General features: G+C 48.2%; 3 protein-coding genes across 7 annotated transcripts; 2 read left to right on the plus strand and 1 right to left on the minus strand.

Moving 5' to 3' along the window:
* Window positions 1-644: 644 nt before the first annotated feature.
* On the plus strand, window positions 645-3,455 carry LOC105702631 (transcriptional adapter 3-B). Of its 4 annotated transcripts, none has more exons than XM_012430332.2 (2): window positions 645-769; window positions 848-3,455. In XM_012430332.2, the coding sequence occupies exon 2, from the start codon at window positions 982-984 to the stop codon at window positions 2,347-2,349; it is 1,368 nt and encodes a 455-aa protein (XP_012285755.1). In that variant the 5' UTR covers window positions 645-769; window positions 848-981; the 3' UTR covers window positions 2,350-3,455. The 4 variants fall into 4 exon arrangements, with proteins under 4 accessions (XP_012285755.1, XP_012285757.1, XP_012285754.1 ...); XM_012430334.2 differs by having other exon boundaries at window positions 853-3,455; XM_012430331.2 differs by having other exon boundaries at window positions 645-761.
* A 93-nt stretch (window positions 3,456-3,548) lies between these two features.
* Window positions 3,549-6,647, minus strand: LOC105702632 (ATP synthase lipid-binding protein, mitochondrial). 2 transcript variants are annotated; one of them, XM_012430335.1, is made up of 5 exons: window positions 6,553-6,647; window positions 6,000-6,089; window positions 5,604-5,711; window positions 5,366-5,471; window positions 3,549-4,548 (listed from the first exon to the last, which is right to left on the minus strand). In XM_012430335.1, exons 2-5 carry the CDS (start codon window positions 6,042-6,044, stop codon window positions 4,385-4,387), a joined length of 423 nt encoding a protein of 140 aa, XP_012285758.1. In that variant the 5' UTR covers window positions 6,045-6,089; window positions 6,553-6,647; the 3' UTR covers window positions 3,549-4,384. The 2 variants fall into 2 exon arrangements, with proteins under 2 accessions (XP_012285758.1, XP_012285759.1); XM_012430336.2 differs by having other exon boundaries at window positions 6,523-6,574.
* A 344-nt stretch (window positions 6,648-6,991) lies between these two features.
* LOC105702627 (juxtaposed with another zinc finger protein 1) lies at window positions 6,992-13,634 on the plus strand. The gene is made up of 5 exons (XM_012430322.2): window positions 6,992-7,257; window positions 7,473-7,685; window positions 9,574-9,709; window positions 10,667-10,804; window positions 11,768-13,634. Exons 1-5 carry the CDS (start codon window positions 7,158-7,160, stop codon window positions 12,054-12,056), a joined length of 876 nt encoding a protein of 291 aa, XP_012285745.1. The 5' UTR covers window positions 6,992-7,157; the 3' UTR covers window positions 12,057-13,634.
* The last annotated feature ends 24 nt before the right edge of the window (window positions 13,635-13,658 follow it).

Genomic DNA, 13,658 nt, shown 5'->3' on the forward strand with positions numbered 1-13,658 from the left:
ATAACTGAGGGATTCAATTCATCTCTGCTTCCAACTTATCTATCAGGGCTCGATCGTGGAACTTTACCGTATCGCAGTGCTTAGGAGAGTTTCTTGACAAAAAGGGAATTTCATGGTTATCAAGACCTTTCTTAGGGTCTTTATCCTCACGTAATAACATTTTAAACGATTTGGTAGACCTAGTTTTGAGAAAAATTTCGTAACCTACTAACCCTTCGGTTACCCCTTTCACGTAACCTTAATAGAAAATCCGTAAATTTAAGACGATACAATGGGAGTACCTTTTCCAGGTACCTGCGGTCAGGAGTCGGTCGGGAGAAGGGACGGCACGGTAATTCCGAACTCCCGATTTGCATAAAATTCTAATTCCCCACCTACCTACATTTTTGGACAAATCAATATTTATCCGGATAACAGGAACCAACCTCACCACCTGTTAAGCAGCCAACTCATCTCTACAATGTGTTCTTTATGTACATAGAGATTAACCTCTATGGCTTTGTTTCGGGAGAAAATGTCCGTGTCGCCATCTAGCAGTAGGTTAACGAACTTTAAAGCGATGTCGCTAACAAAGTTTCCTACTTATCCCAAGCAAGATGGCATCACTTTACAAAGCCGTGAATCAGACACCCACATTTCAACATATTTCATAATCCATAACGTTGTACACGTATGTACTTGCGTACACAGAATGTAGTATAATTGATAAATCGAGCAAATAGAAGGCGTAAACGACTACTGGAAGCCAGCGGTACGCATTGGTATGTATGTATGTACATGTCTAGCGACGATCGAGAATACTACTCGGAGGTCTGGGACCTTTAACGAGTCGCCTTATAAATGTTAGGTTAGGTCCGCCAAAGCGAGCGACGAGAAAGACGCGTTCCCATGGAATTGGACGAGGCGTAAGTGGGGAACATTTAGCGAACCGTTGACGACGTGTCAAGTTGAGCACCCGAAGACAAGCGAACTGATCGGAGTATGTCAGGAAAGGGTAAACAGGGTTTCAAGAAAACTCCCATCAAGGTGCGCGAGGGTGGGAAATCAGCGCAGAACAATCCGATGTCCTCGGACACGAGCTCCGAGGGCGCCGAGATGTCCGTGACCTTGCTAGTAATCAAAACGGCCGACAACGCGAAACACCTGCCCAGATACACAGGAGTGTTACAAAGAACCGTAGAAGAGGGCGTAGTCATGGATGACCTGGACACGCTGCAACTAGAACTGGAGATGTTGCTATCGTCAGTGGTGGTAAGAAACCGCACCCTTCAGGAGGAAATAACGAGTCTCTCTTCTGCAGAGGAACGGAGAGACAGGCGCTCCAAGAGTGGGAAGAGTCTCTCGCTGTTGGATAAGCGACCCCGAGAGGAAAGGGCCAAGCCTAAGGAAACTACGACCAAGATTCAGTCCCCACTTCCAGCCAGACTCTCCAAGCAAAGGACTGTGGGCACGCCGTCGAATCAGATCGTACCTAATCCACATAAGATCACCAGAGTAAACAGGTCCAAGACGGACGTCCCTAACGAGACGACGAACAAATTTTGGGCCTCCGTGGACCCCTATTGCACAGACATAGTCCCTGACGATATCAAACTGCTGGAGGAGCTTATTGCCACACACAGTGACCTCGGGGAGTTTAAGAAGATCCCCCCACTAGGTCGGCACTACAGCCTCCTCTGGGCTCACGACGATCTGTCCCAGGAGGAGGACGCTGCCAATCCCAACAGGGATAAGAAGAAGAACCGATCCGATGCCTCTCTCCTAGTATCTAAGGCAGACAGGAAAGGTAACGGCATCGTCGGTCCTCTTACCCAGAGACTGGTTTCGGCACTGCTGGAGGAGAATGTCTATGTAGGAAATAACAACACGGATGGCAAGTTGTTTAGGGATGGCGACCCTCCGGTCCTGCGAGACCTCACCGTCCAAAACTCCATGAACCTTGAGCTGAGGATGCACAAGGAACTCGTCGAGCAGGGCATCCTAGAGGCGGACGCACAAAAGAAAAGTCAGGAAGATGACGAGATCCTCCTGGAGATTAAACGTTGCCAACAAGAGCTATCGGCTCTGTCTAATCATAACGTTGCACAGCTTAAGAGGTTGCTAAACCTGGCACAAGAAGAGAGCAAACGTCAAGCCCTAAAACGTCGAATAGCTGTTGTTGATGAGGAAGCGGTCGAACACTACAAGAAGCTGTTGGTGTGCAAACAGCAGGAAGTTCCGTTAACCAGGAAGGAAGAAGAAAGGGCGTGGGCCTGCCTCAGGGATCGAGAGAGCCTCCTGGAGCGACTCAACATGTTACCTTCTAATACTATCGGTGAACCAGTTGGTGTCAACAGTGCAAAGACTTAATTTAAATCCATGATTCACTGACGATAACATGTCCGAATGGAATACACCGAATGTGTAGCCGAAAGATGGGTTACATCTTGTCCAAACACTTTGACAACTCCCCTACAACGCTTTGATTTCGCAAAGAACACCTTCGACTTGCAATTTTTGGGGAAGTACAACATTCTCGATGTACATACTTGACAGTATCTGTATCCATATTCGTGTTGGATTTTGACCCAGTTTGGGCCTAATACCAGATACTGGACATCGAAGTCTCTGCGGTGTTTAATTTATAAGTAGTGCATTTAACTCTAAGAATTAACTTCAAGGAACGGTGTAGGCCTTACTGTGACCTATGACCTACGAACAACTGTGTTAGTTTAAAGATTAAAAATTAAAAATGAAAGAAAATGTACTTGCTCCCTTTTCTTGCCCAGCTTAACGTCTTACACTCCATCTTTGAGGGGGTCGCTCTTAAATAGAACCATAAAATTGGATATTCTGTATGAATCCTCCCTTTTAACAGGAAAAAAGTGTAAATAACGGATTTTTGAGACTCGTTCCTAAGTTCATAGGACATTTCCCAAATCATCGAAAAATCACTAGATCAAATGAAAAACAATTCGACCAAAAACAAGTAAATATTCCCATAAAGTCTAAAATCCCAAAAAAAATTTAGCACGATTATACATCACGCGTTGTATAAAATCACGATATACAAGAATTCGACTCGTAAAACCCTAATAAAAAAAAAACACATTTAGGACGATTATACATCACGCGTTGTATAAGATCGCGATATACAAGAACTCGCCTCGTAAAATCATAATAAAAAACAAAATCCACGTTCAGCACAATTATACGTCACGAGTTGTATAAAATCGCGATACAAAAATTTGCCTGGTAAAACCCTAATAAGAAAATTTTTTTTTTTAAATAAGTTTAGCACGACCATCGTCATATCCAATTGCCTTCGTCCAACAATGCAATTACGAGGCAGTAGAAATTGTTAGCGATGGAGATAAGCTATGGCATGCTTGACCACAGTAAACGAGGAACTTCCGGATCTTGTACATACATACAGTACTACACAAGAGTCGCAATATCATTCCTGCTTATGAAAATTCGCGTTGTACAGTACTGCCCATCGTGGACAATTTTTCCGCATTACTTAACTTACTAGTGAATGAAAAGCCGTCAGGCGAAAAACCCGAGGGTACCGGTAACGTCCTCACGACAAAGGTGTTTTATTCGATTATCACTGTACAAGTTTCCTCGTCAATGAGTTACCTCAACAACGTGCATCCGCGACGGCACAACAATGATGAAACAGTTATTACGGGTAACAAAAGTGGCTCCAAAAAGAAGGACTTACGCGGGCACGGCTCTATAACTCGCGCGCAAGATTGGCGGGCCCGTGAGATAAGCGGCCGATGCTTTCGAAGAGAGTTACTAGACGGAGCGACATTGCGCTGCCGTCCCGATACGCGTGTATAAATACTAACGTGGACATACGCAGAAATAGGAGGAAGTGTAATGCAATGAGGTGAGCCGAGGACTCGAGAAGGGGGGCGACTTCGGGCGACGGTCCCGGGACAGCCGCCCGGAGGACTCGAGAGCGCCTTTTTTTCCTTGTTACTCTACGTCGTGTTCGAACGGTAGGCCATGAAATGGTTTCATGAGGATGTACAGTGCTCGAGGTGCGGCACGTGTCGGTCGCCGTCGAGACCCCGAAGAGGAGACCACGGCCTCAGGCCACGGAGCCAGGGTTACAAACCCGAAACGACTTCTCTCGTCTCCGAGCCCCGACTACGTCCTCGCGGACACGTTGTAACAAACCGCGGCGTCGAGGCGCATTCGACTGCCTGTCGGTTCCCCGAGAGGCAGTCGACCGGCTCTCACTTTTCCCCGTAAACGATTTCACATGCTTCCGTGCTCTCCAACCGAAGGCAGCTTCCGCCCTTGGCCACCTTCGGAGCTGGTGGACGCTGCCTTGGCAGTGACGAACTAAGACTATCGGTATATGTTCTTTAAGTAAGGTGGACGTCGTGGCTTAGAAGGCGAACAGAAGCAGGAAAGCCATCATCAGACAGAAGAGACCCATGGCCTCGGAAAGGGCGAACCCCAGAATGGCGTATGAGAACAGTTGCTGCTTCAACGACGGGTTCCTGGCATAGCCGATGATCAACGAACCGAACACCGACCCGATACCAGCACCTGAAAGATAACCAGTCCAGGTTAACGTCCCAAAGTTGAAACTCTTACACGAAGTTAAAGTTAAATGGACATGTATGGGATTTTTAAGCAACTTGTCCAAAGAAAAAATGTATCGAGTTGGCTTTACAGTCCTGCGACACTTCGTCTTCGTTTATCAAATTTTTGAGAAACTTCCAGAGAGAAGCTGCCAGATGGGTATCGATCGTAAACAGAAATGGAGAATATATCATTGACCGAAGTTGTAATTCTATGAAGTCCCGAAATTCTGGAATTGAAATGTTAGCATCGCAGGACTCTTCGGTCGCCCCGATATAACTCAAATGTTTGGGATTACTTGACTCGTGCCATCTACTGTCACAGAGGAACCAAGGGATCGAGATGGAAGGGAAGAGGTTAGAAGGCAAACAGCATGAGGAAAGCCATCATCAGGCAGAACAGCCCCATTGCCTCTGCCAGGGCGAAGCCCAGGATGGCATAAGCAAACACTTGCTGCTTCAGGGAAGGGTTTCGCGCATAACCAAGTATGAGCGCTCCGAAAATCACCCCGACACCAATGCCTGAAAACCAGAAAACTGCTTTCTTAAAAAAGAAAGGCAGAATCATATTTTCACCTTCAAATCCCTTTAAAAAGCACACCGGCGATCTACATCGGGTACCCACAATGAACCATAGATTCTTCGGATTACATAAGCGTTGCATAACTAGGAGTAAAATCCGCCTCAATGGCACCAACGCCTTAGAACTGCATTTCTTGAATGAAAAGCACGCACGAGCTCCTCTCAGGACAAGCAGCCACTTCGCTCCAGCAAACTCATACCTGATCCAGCGACTCCGACGGTGGCAGCACCAGCGCCGATGAATTTGGCAGCCGAATCGATGTCACGGCTAATCATGGATGTCTGAAAGCTCCGCACGATGGACAACTGCACGAGGAGCAGTAAAATGCATTAACCTCCATTCCTCTATCCATCTTTCCGCTCGAACTATCGACCCGAATCCACCCTATGAACTTATGTAACCCCGATAGCAAAGGTCGACGCATCGAAAGCACTCACCGAGGAGGTCGGCGTGCTCTGAGTCCGGTTCTGCTGGAAAGACTGGCTTTGTCCAATGACGGCGCTGCTGAGCGGCCGCAGGTAGGTTTTCGCCCCAGCTGTGAGCAGCTGAAGAACACAAAAGCTCGGTAAAACTTACATAACTCTCGAGCGGACGCTCTAGTCGCCCATTGGCCAAATATCAATCTAATAAGAAAAGGAGTTAAAGGAAATCAATAGTCATGGAAAGTTAAGCACCGATCCAGGGCATCGGCATCGTCGTTAAAAGTTCTAAAAGTGGAGATAACCACGTTGACCCCTGAACGGCTAGTCTCCAGGAAAATAGGGAAAATTAAATGGCAAAAAATCTGAAAATCAGCAAGGTTTAGTCGAATCAGGAAGAAAATCAGCACTCACGGTCGACCTGGCGATGGGAACGGCGAATCTGCTGCAGGCGTACATCGTTGGGGCGTTTGTTCGGTCGGGTCCTGTGTTCGATCGGATAACCTGCAACGGGGAGAGTCAGAGAGGGAAAGAGCAGTTACGAGGGTGCTCCGATCTCGAGGGGGGGTTACGTAACAATCCGGGCCGGCGCGGGAGGCGAGAAGTCCGCGGCCTCGTCACCTCGGGCAAGGTCGTGCACGGCGAGCTAACCTCTCGACGAGGGCCATCCGGGGGACGCGCCGCGTCGCGTCGGATACACCGCGAGGTCGCGGCAAGAGGTCAGCCGCGTGACGAGTTGCGGACAGTTCAGGTCCGTCCGAGTTTCGCGACCGGTCGCGAGGAGCCGCGAGGTAAAATGGCGCCGCGCGGCCGGCCACCCGCGCGGTCGAGTCGCACGGAAGGAGTCGGCCGACACCGACTTCGATGAGTGCCGACTCCCCAGGCCTTTGCCAAGCACCCTCCCTAGAGAACGGCCCTCCCTGCTGGTGTCCCTTACCACCGGTTCCTTCCGTAATAGATGACTTACCACTGCGAAGAGCGGAGTGTCGGAACTGGCCGGAAGGATCGGACTGAACGGAGAGAGAGAGGCGGCCCCGTCTGGAACCGGCACGCCGCGCGGCGGGCGCGGAGGTGAGCGGGCGGCGAGCGAAGAGCGTCAGGCTCAACCAATCGGAGCGCGCCTCGCCGCGGTTCCGTGCCACCCGCCGTTCACCGCGTACCGGGCCCCGGCGGCCTCGTTATCGACCGGCCGGAATCGCCCGAGTGGCGAGCCGAGCCGCCGCGATCGCGGCCGCCGAGTCGAGCCGAGTCGAGCCGAGTCCAGCCGAGCTCGACCGAGCGCGCCGCGCCGTCGCGACAGCCCCGGCGACCCGGATAGTCAACCGAGCGACCGTGGCTCGCGATCCGCGGCCGGCTGCGCGGCGCGGCCGCAGTCTCCCGTCTCGCTCTCGCCCGTGCCGCTCGTAGTTCCCTCCCTCTCGCTCCCGCGGCGATCGCGATCCGATCGAGCCGCGTGGGCGCGGGCGCGTTCGGTCGCTCGCTTGACTTCGGCACCGGTATATACATCTCTCTCTCTCTTTCTCTCTCTCCGAGGGTCTCCCGTCCCGTCCCAGCCCGGCGCCGCGCCTCGCCATGGCCGTGTTCATGCTGAACGTCTGCAAGTTCAACGGCTGCGGCCTCAGTTTCAGGGCCCTGGGCGAGCTGATCCGCCACATCGAGGAGACGCACATCGGTAAACGAGGGTATCGAGCGCGCCGGCGCTCCTGCGGTCCTAACCTCGCGCGACCGACGGAATGCGCCCTATCTCTATTTCTACGCGCTCGTATTTCCGGACCGGCTCGAATTTCTCCTACCCCGGCGCGTTCTCTCCTCTCCGTCTCTTCCGGCCGCGCCGGTCGTCGACCGGAAGGGGGAGAATTCACGGCCTATCCCGTTCTCTTTCCGCAGATTACGACCCGCGCGTCGTCGAGCAGTCCGAGCGCCAGCAGCCGGCCTGCATCCCCTTGAGTTACGCGCTGCGCTTCCTGACCGACGCGGCGAGGAAAGATGGCGCCGACTCGGCGTCGGTCCCGGGCTCGGCGGCTATTCACCGCACAAGGCCCGGCCGCGCGTGCCTACCCGGCGCCCTGGCCTCCCGCTCGATGAACGACACACCTACAGGTAGACTTTCCTTCGCGGAATTCGGCCAGACTCACGAGAATTCGCGCAACGCCCGCGCCGTTCGTCTCCGCGCTCGCTTCGAATTCGAATGAAAATGGCGCTCGCGGTCACGTGGTCGCCCTGCGAGCGCGAGCGCGCGCCGCCTTGCGGCAGCGCCGCGAATCTCGCTCCCCGCGGCGGGAGACTCAAACGCGCGATATCTCCCTTCTCGCGGGAAATCGTGTCATGGTTGTCCAGAAAGTTTTCGAGCGGTTTTTCCTCATTGAGATTCGACGATTTCTTCTTAATTCTCAAATAATTCTATCCTTTACGTTCATGTTACATAAGATCTACAAGCGCAGACTTTGCTGTACGTTTTGATAGTACTTGTGCTTTCAATGTTACTTTTCTGTCTTATCTAGAGTGATTAATGAAATTAAGCCAGTATCTACTTACAATAGTTGGCGAAAGTATTTTCCATATTTTCCCATTTGATTCTGTAATATTCCATTTCTACGGTATTCTAAATTGTTCGTACTAGGTCCTGAAACTTTATTTTCGGTTCTAAGCCCCCAAGAAGCGTGAAACATGGAAAACGTGCCCAGACCACGCCATGTTGGTTCTAGTCCATGATAAGTAAACAAATTTGTGATGAAAAATAAAATTCCGTGAGTTTGAGGATCTACTTTAGGACCTCCATATTCCCGTGGTGAAATTTCATACGAATCGGTACCCCTAATTCGGAGAATACTTTCCCCAACGATTTGACTTCCCAGATACATATAGGCAGACTCTTTCACATCACCTTAACCCTTTGGCTACTAACAAGGAAGGTATCTCAGGTCGATCTTTCCGATTTGATTTCTTTTATAATATGTTATAGGAGACTAAAAATTAAGCGACACGTATCTTTTTTTACCTGCCATTAAACACTTTAAGGAGGTGAAACCACCATCTAAAGTAAGCCCTGTGAGGGGTGGCTTACCCCTTAATTCCTTTTTTTTTAATTCAAAAAATTATATTTTTCATTTCTCGTTATGAGAAAGCTTTTCCAGATGAATGGGTTAAAAAATTATGTTCTTGTGGGTGAAATTGCCGAATCGCCCCTTGACATGCCTTAGTTTGGATGGTGGTTTCACCCCCTTAAAGTGTTTAATGGTAGATAAAAAAAATACGTGTCGCTTAGTTTTTAGTCTACTATGACATATTATAAAAGAAATGAAATCGGAGAGATCGACCTGGGATACCTTCCTTGTAAGAGCGCCTAAAGGCGCCCGGCGTTTGGTCCAATATTGCCTGCACGGTCAGACGAATTACGCCCATATGTCGAAATGGCTCCGTATTCAAAGGGTTAAAGAACTGATATCAAACAGCAATCGCCCCCACTCTGTATAATTATTCGGCAGCATCGTGGCTTTAGAAAAACATCGGCAACCTCGTGACAGCCTTAACCCTTTGGCTACTAAGAACGCCCAAAGGCGCCCGACGTTTGGTCCAATATTGCCTGCACGGTCAGACGAATTTCGCCCATATGTCGAAATGGCTCCGTATTCAAAGGGTTAAAGAACTGATATCAAACAGCAATCGCCCCCACTCTGTATAATTATTCGGCAGCATCGTGGCGTTAGTTATAAACATCGGCAACCTCGTGACAGCCTTAACCCTTTGGCTACTAAGAACGCCCAAAGGCGCCCGACGTTTGGTCCAATATTGCCTGCACGGTCAGACGAATTTCGCCCATATGTCGAAATGACTCCGTGTTCAAAGGGTTAAAGGACATCATGTATCTGGAATTATTCTCGCGTTTATCCGAAATGGAAAGATGCCTAACCTTAGACGGTGAAGACCGGAAATCTTTCTGGACAACCCGATAAGATCCACGTAAAGCTCACTGCACGATAAAACGTAGGCAGCGAGGCCGAAGACGGCGACTGGGACGGGGACGGGGGCGGCGAAGAGCTCGGGAGCGAGCCGGAAGACAGTAACGACTCCTGGACCACTTCCGAGGACCTCTCCGCCGACCTGGTCCTTCGCTACGCCAGCAGGTACTTTACCGCTTAACTAGAAGATGTCGTGGGCCATTAAGGTTGAGCGAAACACGTCGAGGAACTTGATCGACGTCGATAAAGAAGATTTTTCTAAATACCTACGTTCCCGACGTTCGTTTCTATATTGACAGCTGGGTCGAATTATATCGGGTATTGTACCAAATAGCATACTCCACCTGTCGTTTTCGTACAATAATTATAAAGAAATCGAAGTGAAACTCCACAAATCCTCTGGATTCATGCTTTCTGGGGCCCTAATTGACTGCAGAGGGACCCCCTGCGCCATCTGTGATTTCCAAGTCAATTAAATTTTCACTCCGAGACCTCGTATTCCCATTGTTTTGCCATAGAAGCGCATACAACACTTGTTTGCCTTTATCCCGTTCAAATTCGAGTTTATCGATTACCAGAATGTTCTAAATTCACGTAAAATTGTCCTGACCCTTTCGTTCCTCATATCAGAGCCTTCAATAATTGTGTATCGTTCGAAATATGAGAGCTCGACGCCATTTTGGTTCTGGTCTGGGCAAAGTTAAAATGTTTTTCCCCAAAATCAAAATCTTGAATGTTGTCAGGACAATTCTTAGATGATCAGGAGTGATGTGTCAAAGTTTCGGACAGTTTGGTCCAATATCCTTAAAAAATGTGTTGTATTAGAATCGACTGATTTGAGGGGGGTTTCACTTCACCTTAAGCCGTTATTTGTGCAATGTGAAAAGAGAACCAACATTTTGTATGTGTCAGGACGATTCTTAGATCACGAGTCGTGTGTCAAAGTTTCGGACAGTTTGGTCCAATACCCTTAAAAAAAGTGTTGTATTAGAATCGACTGATTTGAGGGGGGTTTTACATCACCTTAACGTAGAGCTCTTATACTGTACATATAAGTATCTAAATTTCGAAGAGGAATCCTCCTGCCTGTCTAGTTATTAATCCCACGTCTCGCATTTCCAGGTCCGTCAATCGCAGCGTCCTAAACCCGAGAGGAACGGACAAGCCATTCGCCTGTCCGATACCGGGATGCAAGAAACGATACAAGAACGTAAACGGAATCAAATACCACTCGAAGAACGGACACAAAAACGACGCTAAGTGCGTGTACAACCCATGGATCTAGGATAGATATATGCTTGTAATCACGAGAGTGGTCTGACAAGGAAGGAATCCCAGGTCGATCTCTCCGATTTCATTTCTTTTATAATATGTTATAGTAGACTAAAAACTAAGCGACACGTATTTTTTTTTTTTCATCTGCTATAAAACACTTTAAGGGGGTGAAACCACCATCCAAAGTAAGGCATGTCAAGGGGCGATTTGGCAGTTTCACCCACAACATAATATTTTTTAACCAATCCACCTCAGCTTTCTCATAACGAGAAATGAAAAATATCATTTTCTCAATTAAAAGAAAAAAAAAAAAGAATTAAGGGGTGAGCGTTCGGGGGTAGTTGCCCCGGACAATATTTTTTTATCGGGAAAATCCAAAGACACGTCGGATATTCTTCGTGTTCATACACAACATATATTTTTTCAGCTTTTAGATTTGAATTTGATCATTATTTGCATTAACGTAATCATATTTAGGGGTGGCTCACCCCTTAATTCTATTTTTTTTTAATTGAAAAAGTTATATTATTAATTTCTCGTTATGAGAAAGCTTTTCCAGGTGGATTGGTTAAAAAGTATTATGTTCTTGTGGGTGAAACTGCCAAATCGCTCCTTGACATGCCTTACTTTGGATGGTGGTTTCACCCCCTTAGTGTATAATGGCAGATAAAAAAGAATACGTGTCGCTTAGTTTTTAGTCTACTATAAAATACTATAAAAGAAACAATTCTTATATGATCAGGAGTGATGTGTCAAAGTTTCGGACAGTTTGGTCTAATACCCTTAAAAAAAGGTGTTGTATTCGAATCGACTGATTTGAAGGGGGTTTCACTTCACCTTAACAGTGCTCTAGAACACGTCTTTTACCGCTAAAACAGATATTAGTAAGAGCTTTAGTACCTAGATCAGTGAAAATTCGTTAGAAGACCTGACTCGGTTTGCTTTCAGGGCCCGCCAGTGGCAGTGGCAGCGTCAATGGCAGCGGCAGAGGCAGCGCCAGGGTGCCTTCGAGTGCCGCTGCGGTAAGAGGTACAAGACCTCCTACGGACTGAAGAACCACGCGAGCATCCGGCACGGGGGTTCGAGTCAGGCCCTGGTCCCGGACCGGGGGTCCCTCGGGACCCCCGAGTCCAGGTCGGGGAACAGGACAGAGGCGAAGGTCCCGGCGATCGAGGACCACGGGTACATAAAGCGAGAAAACGAGCCGGGGATCCTGTCCCTGTCCTCGGTGCCCTGAAGACCGGCCTACCTGGCGAAGATCCCTAGTCGACTCCCGTAGGACCCGGGAACCTCGAAACCCGCGACGAGGAAGAGAAAGGGGAACGGCTCGAAGAGGCCGCTCTCGTCGCGGCATTCTATCTCTCTAAATAAAGGAGAGTGACCGCAGGTCGAGCAGGACCAGGCCCATTGCGAATGGGGCCCAAGATGCGGAATAGTTCCTCGAACACTCGCAAGAGGCGCTGCGTATAGTTCGGAGCCGAGAGGTCTCCGTTGAGATTCGTTGATAAGTGTTGTTAAGCGCTCCTCGACTCCACCCGGACGCGAGTTTTCCGCTCCCTCCCGTCGAGGGGACCTCCTAGAGTCGTCCTCGAGGTTAACGCGTCTTGTCGATTAACGTCGGTAGCGATTAACGATTAACGAAGGTAGCGCTTAACGCGAGTATGGCGGGAAAACTCGCGACCGAGGTGAGCGCCGAGTTTGTTATTGAGAGGAGACGAGTTTTGTTACCGATTGAAATAAATATGAGAAACTAAGGAGGCTAGGCTCGTCCCCGGTCGGTTTCCGTTTCCTCGGGGTCCTTAACCCTTTGCACGCCCAATTATTCAGATGTCGAGTCACCCTCGACAAAGGGGGCCCTTTAAAATTCGATTTGATTACGCAGATTACAAATCGCTACGATTTGTCGTTACGCGCGTAACCCCCTTTAGAATTCGATTTGATTGCACAGATTACAAATCGCTGCGATTTGTCGTTACGCGTGTGACCCCGTTTAGAATTCGATTTGATTGCACAGATTACAAGTCACTACGATTTATCGTTACGCGTATAACGCCCTTTAGAATTCGATTTGATTGCACAGATAACAAGTCACTACGATTTATCGTTATGCACGTAACGCCCTTTAGAATTCGATTTGATTGCACAGATTACAAGTCACTACGATTTATCGTTACGCGTATAACGCCCTTTAGAATTCGATTTGATTGCACAGATAACAAGTCACTACGATTTATCGTTACGCGCGTAACGCCCTTTAAATTTCGTTTTCATTACGCAGATTACAAATCGCTGCGATTTGTCGTTACGCGTATAACGCCCTTTAATATTCGATTTGTTTGCACAGATTACAAATCGCTGCGATTTGTCGTTACGCGTATGACCCCCTTTAGAATTCGATTTGATTGCAAAGATTACAAATCGCTGCGATTTATCGTTGCGTGACAGGAAGAGAAAGAGAGCCTTATAACCTTTATTATGTTCGCTCTTTCCTTTCGATTCTCTCGCAAGGATATCAAAGGAATTGTTAAATCTGCAAGCTCCATTTATCTAAATCCTTCAAGGGAACTTATACAACTTATACAGCAATTCTTTTGATTTCTTCGCAAAAAAAAATCGAAGGAATCGTTAGATTTGCAAGTTCCATTTGCCTAAATCCTTTTAGTGGAATTTGTACAACTTATACAGCTATTCGCTCTCTGTTCTTTTGATTTCTTCGTAAAAATATCAAAGGACTCGTTAGATCTGCAAGTTCCATTTATCTAAATCCTTCAAGGGAACTTATACAACGTATACAGCAATTCTTTTGATTTCTTCGCAAAAAAATCAAATGAATCGTTAG

This window comes from Orussus abietinus, unplaced genomic scaffold, assembly GCF_000612105.2.
Source record: "Orussus abietinus isolate OABI.00-Male unplaced genomic scaffold, Oabi_2.0 scaffold466, whole genome shotgun sequence".
Lineage (NCBI taxonomy): Eukaryota > Metazoa > Arthropoda > Insecta > Hymenoptera > Orussidae > Orussus > Orussus abietinus.

Coding starts and splice junctions, on each gene's coding strand:
- LOC105702631 (XM_012430332.2), top strand. CDS start 982: ATGTCAGGAAAGGGTAAACAGGGTTTCAAGAAAACTCCCATCAAGGTG.
- LOC105702632 (XM_012430335.1), bottom strand. CDS start 6,044: ATGTACGCCTGCAGCAGATTCGCCGTTCCCATCGCCAGGTCGACC. Junction 5,712..5,999: donor TTCCCATCGCCAGGTCGACC/GTGAGTGCTGAT, acceptor TGTGTTCTTCAG/CTGCTCACAGCTGGGGCGAA. Junction 5,472..5,603: donor AGAGCACGCCGACCTCCTCG/GTGAGTGCTTTC, acceptor CTCCTCGTGCAG/TTGTCCATCGTGCGGAGCTT.
- LOC105702627 (XM_012430322.2), top strand. CDS start 7,158: ATGGCCGTGTTCATGCTGAACGTCTGCAAGTTCAACGGCTGCGGCCTC. Junction 7,686..9,573: donor GATGAACGACACACCTACAG/GTAGACTTTCCT, acceptor GATAAAACGTAG/GCAGCGAGGCCGAAGACGGC. Junction 9,710..10,666: donor GTCCTTCGCTACGCCAGCAG/GTACTTTACCGC, acceptor TCGCATTTCCAG/GTCCGTCAATCGCAGCGTCC.